The 7,500-nt window shown below is 46.4% G+C and overlaps 1 protein-coding gene across 2 annotated transcripts in view; it reads left to right on the forward strand.

Moving 5' to 3' along the window:
- Nucleotides 1–6,462, forward strand: part of e2f2 (E2F transcription factor 2) — a 13,298-nt gene extending 6,836 nt beyond the window's left edge. The window contains exons 2-7 of one of the 2 annotated variants that reach the window (XM_035532977.2): nt 2,267–2,369; nt 2,524–2,743; nt 4,235–4,396; nt 4,877–4,991; nt 5,380–5,578; nt 5,978–6,462. In XM_035532977.2, coding sequence (XP_035388870.1) covers nt 2,267–2,369; nt 2,524–2,743; nt 4,235–4,396; nt 4,877–4,991; nt 5,380–5,578; nt 5,978–6,252 — 1,074 coding nt within the window. In that variant the 3' untranslated portion in view covers nt 6,253–6,462. The remainder of the gene's footprint in view (nt 1–2,266; nt 2,370–2,523; nt 2,744–4,234; nt 4,397–4,876; nt 4,992–5,379; nt 5,579–5,977) is intronic. The other variant, XM_035532978.2, reaches the window with a different exon arrangement.
- The last annotated feature ends 1,038 nt before the right edge of the window (nt 6,463–7,500 follow it).

Here is a 7,500-nt window from a genome sequence, read left to right on the forward strand (position 1 = left end):
TTCATGGAGATCTACCCCCTACAGACCTTTGCCCCAGCCCTGCCCTTGCACCACCTCAGGGTGAAGTCTGGATTTGAGTGTGATCCTCTCCTACTGAAGTCATTCTTGGGTTTATTACACAATGTTTCACATCCTCTCCTCTCCCGAGTTCTGAACCAGTATAAATCTGGCTGTGGAGCTTCGTGTTGTGATTTCAGGAACTGGGCTGGAATAAACGGCTACACTTCACACTTTTAGATGGTGAGATTACCGTATTATGAGAAGACCAGCATACTTTTCAGTGGTTGGACAGTAGAAGAGTACAGAGAAGTATAGAGCAGTATAGTGGAGTATAGAACATTATAGTGGAGTATAGAAGAGTATAGTGGCGTATAGAGAAGTACAGAGCAGTATAGTGGAGTATAGATCAGTATAGTGGCGTATAGAGTGTTATAGTGGCATATAGAGAAATACAGAGCAGTATAGAGGAGTATAGTGGCGTATAGAGAAGTATAGAGCAGTATAGTGGAGTACAGAGCAGTATAGTGGTGTATACAGTAGTATAGTGGCGTATAGAGCCTTATAGTGGCATATAGAGAAGTACAGAGCAGTATAGTGGCATATAAAGCAGTACAGAGAAGTGTAGTGGAGTACAGAGCAGTATAGAGCAGTACAGAGCAGTGTAGTGGCGTATAGAGCTGTACAGTGGAGGAAAGAACAGTATGGAACAATATAGTGGAGGGGTACAGAGACATATAGAGCAGTATACCACTAGGGCAATGGTAGCTCACTAGTTAAGGTAGTGAACTAGTAATCAGAAGGTTGCCAGTTCAAGCCCCACCACTGCCAAATCTTTCCAGGAATGGAAATCTAGTGCTGGTTCTCTCTCCCCCACCTGTTCTGGGTACAGATGTTTGGGACAGGTGCAGAGCTTGTGACTGAGCCTTCTCAGCCTTCTTCTGACTGAGACACAAATGCACACACCCTCCACATGCAAATATGCACAAATATATCTACATGTACGTGGAGAGGAACGGACGCTCGTGTGCAGGGCGTCCTGGAGAATGCCGTTCTAGAATCTTCTCCAGGGAACCATGAACCAGGTTTATCCAGATCCAGAATTCGATGACAGCAGTGTTGATAGTGCCGTATGGTAAAGGAGAGAGGGTATGTGTGTGTGTGTGTGTGTGTCTACAGTGATAACAGCAGGTGCTGTTTGCCCAACACAGGAGCAGAGTGTCATGATCGGGTGGGGACGTGTTAACCCCGTAGTGCCCAGATCCTTGTCTAAGTGACCCGGACGTCCATGTTTCTGTGCTCCCTCCCGGGCGGACAGCGCCAGTACCAATTCAGAACCAGAGCTGGGCCCCATGCGGGGCCCTTAGAAACTCGTTGTCTGTAGTAAAGGGTCCTTTTTCCCGGCTGCCTGGGTTTTTGGATTAGATCAGGACTGGGTGGGATTACGTTCATGGCCTCCTGAGTTTGTGTTTGACTGTTCCATTACGTCTTGTTAGTCGAGCTCGGTGGAACGGCGTGGCGCGCGCGTGCTGCCTGTAAGGGCTTCTGTCTGCGGTAGCCCTAATCCGCACGGACGAGTGCGCAGCTGTCTCTGAGTATGTTTTATTGTGAGTGGACGAGAGACAGAGAGCTTCTGCTGTTTTATGGCGTGAGAGGACGGGACATGCTCACGCTGGACAGCCTGGGCAGGTGTCTGAGTGGGAACGACACTTGAGCTCCCATTTTCATTTGAGTGGGTCTGAAGTAAACCCCCCCTCTCGCACGCGCATCACAGGACTGAGACAGCCTATATGACGACACTAGTCAGCAACACGGGCTTATTAAACATTTAATATTGTTATATTAATTATGTTAACATGATCAATTCTCATGCTCGTTTAATAGGATGTGTTTTTAGAATTGTTTTCAGATTTAGTGTTTCCTCAAACGCTTCAGTTCAGACTCCCTCCTGTCTGCGACAAATATAATCTATTATCATCACCGATATTTAATCCATGCTTGCTTTATGGATTTCAAACACACATCTGTAACAACAGTGCACACGCCTTGCAGGTAAATATTCTCCTTGTCTCCTTGACACTACCGTTGATGACCCGTCCCTGGTTCCTGTAAAGACCGACGCCGGCCGGTTCTCTGAACAGCGGCGAGGCTCAGCGTTACTTGTGTGGAAAAGGGCTAACAGACACTACCCAAACCTGGCAGCTTCTCCGAGCAGGAGGCACTTTAAATCTGAAGAACTTCTTCCTTTTCTCCCGCCTGCCTCCCGCAGGCCAAGAGGCGTCTGGATTTGGAGGATCCCGTGTACCTCCCCGGGTTTCGCACGCCCAAAGGGAAGATGACCCCGGCCGCAACCTGCGTCTCCAGCCCCAAGAGTAAGAGCCGGAGATCTGTTTCCTTCTAGAGTACTCGCACACGACGGCAGATAATCTTGCGCAGACGGCCAGCGGCGTTCCGATGCCAGGCTGTGCTATCCAAGCCCTGGAGCAGGACTGGGCCTGTGCTGACCGTGTGTTTTCGGACCCACAGCTCCCAGGTCGCCGGGTGAGCGCACGCGCTACGACACGTCTCTCGGCCTGCTCACCAAGAAGTTCGTAGGGCTGCTGAGTGAGGCGGCCGACGGGGTTCTGGACCTGAACTGGGCCACAGAAGTTCTGGAGGTCCAGAAGAGACGTATCTATGACATCACCAACGTGCTGGAGGGCGTGCAGCTGATCCGCAAGAAGTCCAAAAACAACATCCAGTGGATGTGAGTATGCTGCACCCTACAGGCCAAAAAGAGCATAAAGGAATTGTCAGATTACCACTATTACACTCTATAATGCCCCATAATATGGCCACTATTACACTCTATAATGCCCCATAATATGGCCACTATTACACTCTATAATGCCCCATAATATGGCCACTATTACACTCTATAATGCCCCATAATATAGCCACTGTTACACCGTGTAATCCCCCATAATATAGCCACTGTTACACCGTATAATGCCCCATAATATGGCCACTATTACACCGTATAATGCCCCATAATATGGCCACTATTACACCGTATAATGCCCCATAATATAGCCACTGTTACACCGTATAATCCCCCATAATATAGCCACTGTTACACCGTGTAATCCCCCATAATATAGCCACTGTTACACCGTGTAATCCCCCATAATATAGCCACTGTTACACCGTATAATCCCCCATAATATAGCCACTGTTACACCGTGTAATCCCCCATAATATAGCCACTGTTACACCGTGTAATCCCCCATAATATAGCCACTGTTACACCGTGTAATCCCCCATAATATAGCCACTGTTACACCGTATAATCCCCCATAATATAGCCACTGTTACACCGTGTAATCCCCCATAATATAGCCACTGTTACACCGTGTAATCCCCCATAATATAGCCACTGTTACACCGTATAATCCCCCATAATATAGCCACTGTTACACCGTGTAATCCCCCATAATATAGCCACTGTTACACCGTGTAATCCCCCATAATATAGCCACTGTTACACCGTGTAATCCCCCATAATATAGCCACTGTTACACCGTATAATCCCCCATAATATAGCCACTATACCACCGTATAATCCCCCATAATATAGCCACTATACCACCATGTAATCCCCCATAATCTAGCCACTGTTACACCGTGTAATCCCCCATAATATAGCCACTGTTACACCGTGTAATCCCCAGTAATATAGCCACTGTTACACGGTGTAATCGCCAGTAATATAGCCACTGTTACACCGTGTAATCCCCAGTAATATAGCCACTGTTACACCGTGTAATCCCCAGTAATATAGCCACTGTTACACCGTGTAATCGCCAGTAATATAGCCACTGTTACACGGTGTAATCGCCAGTAATATAACCACTGTTACACCGATTAATCCCCAGTAATATAGCCACTGTTACACCGTGTAATCGCCAGTAATATAGCCACTGTTACACCGTGTAATCGCCAGTAATATAGCCACTGTTACACCGTGTAATCGCCAGTAATATAGCCACTGTTACACCGTGTAATCGCCAGTAATATAGCCACTGTTACACCGTGTAATCCCCAGTAATATAGCCACTGTTACACCGTGTAATCGCCAGTAATATAGCCACTGTTACACTGTGTAATAAGTGTATCAAAGGTCAGAAGTAGTGGCTTGGCATAGTTCACTTTATTGCCAACCCTGTTTTTTGTCTGTGTGTCTGTGTGTGTATATTAGCGTGGGTGGTGTGTTTGAAGGCTCAGCGAGTGGTTCCGAGCATCCGAAGACGCTGCGGAGAGAACTATCTGACCTGGAGAGAAAAGAACAAGTTCTGGATGACCTTATCCAGTCCAGCACCAATCAGCTACGTGACCTCACTGAAAACAAAGACAACCAAAGATATCCTTTCAGTCTTTGTGTGTGTGTGTGTGTCTGCGTGTTGGGGTATGTTTGCATGTGTGTGTTTGTGTCTGCACGTGTGTGTGTTTGCTTTGGTCTGTGCAGGTGTACCCAACGTGTGTTTGTGTGAGTGTGTTTACTTAGAGAGACAGTCTGAAGTGTTTTGTCTGCATTTTTGTGTTGTTTTGGGTTTTGAGTTTGAAAATGGGACCAGTTTAAACACGCAGAAGCAGCCCAGAGATTAGCGGAACGTTCTAGAGAATGTTGGACATGTAAAACTAATTCAAAATCATGAAAATTAAAGACCGGATAATTATTCACCTTTAATGTCCAGTGATGTGATAATTAACACTATTTCCCAGTATTGTGTGATGAGGGGTAAAAGTAAGCGTGTAATATTTTATTTCTTGAGTGAAAAGACTTTTAGCGTAACTGCATGGACTTCCTCCACATACGTGTTGGTCTTTAACTCCGTCCCACATTCGGATACGTGACATATCAGGACATTCGCTCCATAGCGAGTCTCCAGGACCAGACGGTGATCGCCGTCAAAGCTCCACCTGAAACCAAACTGGAGCTGCCGGACGTAGCCGAGGTGAGCGAGCGCCACACAGCCCCAGGTTCTAGCCTAGAACCACTCACCATCTCCCTTCTTCCTGGGGCCGAGCACAGAGACGCTTTCTGTCTCTCCTCTCCCGGGGTTCGAGTGAAAATCTCTTGTTGCGGTTCCTCTACCGCCAGGGCGAAGGCTGTGTGTGGGTGTAGACAGATTTAAAAGGGTCACAAGACTCGGGAGAAACCTTGAGAAACCAACTGAGCGTTTCAGCAAAGACGCTGCACTCGTGATGTATCGCTATCACAGGCGCGTAAGCGTGTATCTACCTATACGTGTTGTGCACGTGATCTCAGTTTAGTCCATCGCGCTCATGTTACTCAATACCTGTAATAATCACCTTTGTTTACCTGTGACGTTGTCCTGTCAGCAGGCATCTATGCAGATCTACCTGAAGAGTAAGAATGGTGCTATCGAGGTTTACCTGTGTCCAGAGGACGGTGTGGAGGACGCCAGCCCTGTGAAAAGTGCCACGCCCAGGAAGGACCATATCCCAGGTGTCACCCAGGAAACACGGCCACAGACGCCACCCTGTCTGTTCACGCCCAAACCACAGCAAGGCCCCGAGGGTAAGAGGGGACGTTTTATTGGCTAACATGTTAACGATCAGTAGATACTCTATGACGCTGCTTAGCGTGATCTCATTTAAACGATGATATTCGGGTGCCTTCTAGACTTAATTACTGCACAAGACGCTGCAAAACACCATTTTAAAAATGACAAATGTTTATTCAGACATGCAAAATCGTTTTGTCCCCATGTTTTAATGTTTGGTTTCAGACGTAATCCCAACGCTGTAACAAAAAGGCATCAGATCTTGCGTGCCACTTCTGTGTCATCGCGGTTTTTAGCTCGCGCCGTTATGAACGAACCTTCCCACCTGCGTTCTAATCTGTAAACAATGTCACTGTTGCTCATAAAACTAATTTTCTGACCAAACAACTAAACAAATGTTTCCTTGTGCGCAGCTGTGCTCTCTAAAGCCCACACCTCGATGGCAGCTGGCGACGGTCACAGTAGCAGCACCGCCCTGCTGGACGTGGAAGGGATTCTGGGCCTTCCTCCCAGCCTGCTCCAGATCACGGAGGATCAGTTGCCTGGCATGACCTTTACCCCTGACCCCTCCTTTATCAGTTTCTCTCCGCCCCTTGACCACGACGAATACCTCTGGGGGCTTGAGGACAGCCAGGGTGTGTCAGACTTCTTCAGTAACTACGACCTTGGGGATCTGCTCAAGAGCTGAACACGTCTCTCCCAGCTCCGGACGGAGACGGCCGGACCGCTCTTCCACGTGAGGATCACGCCGCATAAGCGAAGGGGAGGGGCCAAGAAACAGTGACGCCTCCCCCGGAGTGTCAACCCAGACTCCACAATATGGGTTTTGGATTTTAGATTCCAGGTTTAAATCCTGAAATGGTGTAATTGGTGTATTTATTCCAGTCCTATAAAGCTCAGCCAGTTATTTGGAGGTGGGGGTGGGGTATTTGGAGGGGGTGGGGGGTGGGGCAGTTGCTCACTAGTGTCGATGATCAGATGTACTGCCATCAACAGCGGCTTCTAGGGGAGTTACTCAGTAATGCCCTCTAGTGGCAGTGTAGGTTTATTTACACTGAAGCCATAGCGTTTTTTGCCATAGCCATGTCAGTTAAGTTAGATGTTTTGTAGATTGTAATTTTATATATATATATATATATATATATATAATTTTTTTATTTTATTTTTTTTTTTATTGGTTGTATGTTGTAATAGCAATGTAAGAAATATATTTGGTCACAACCAATATTGAATTTTTTACAGTGCACTTTTTGTAGACGTGAGCCAAACTGCCAACAAACATTAGTGTTTTTGTGTGTGTTAGTTTTTAAATCAATCTCAGGAATTGTTTGACGTTTTCCAAAGCTGAACGCTGGTACTGCGTTTTTAGTTTTGGCCAGTAGAGGGCAGGAGTGGGCTGCCTTCATTCTGTCTGCTACACGGACTCCTGTGTTAGTACTTTCTCTGAAACACAGTATCTCACCTTTTCAGATCATACGACTCGTGTTACACATCGCGTAACAGCCCTGTTTATCGCAGTGCCAAACCTCACCGTGGATATAATTCCGTAATATTCCATAATACTGAATGTCTGAGAATGCAGCCTGTACCTAGGCCCTGATCTAGATCCTGGAGTCTAGATCTTTAGAATTTATTCCTGCTACCTCCTGAGTTTCTTTGTTCTCATCTGAAATAAGGTGTTATGGTAATTATGGAGTGATTCCTTACCAATCTGGCAGCGTCTGTTCCATAGCGAGGGAAATCAGTTTTGTAGTTCTTGCACAAAGAATGGTGCATAACCACACACACACACAAACACACACACACAAAGAGCTATCAAAGGATATATGAAACCTGGCAGCTAAGTGAAATTATTTTTCTAGATTTTTCTGATAACTTTAGTAGTTTTGTAAAACTATTTTTTTTTTGTACGTAAATATTGTGTTCAGAGTATAGG

Source organism: Electrophorus electricus, chromosome 10 (genome assembly GCF_041902795.1).
Source record: "Electrophorus electricus isolate QZ-2024a chromosome 10, ASM4190279v1, whole genome shotgun sequence".
In the NCBI taxonomy this organism is placed as follows: Eukaryota; Metazoa; Chordata; class Actinopteri; order Gymnotiformes; family Gymnotidae; genus Electrophorus; species Electrophorus electricus.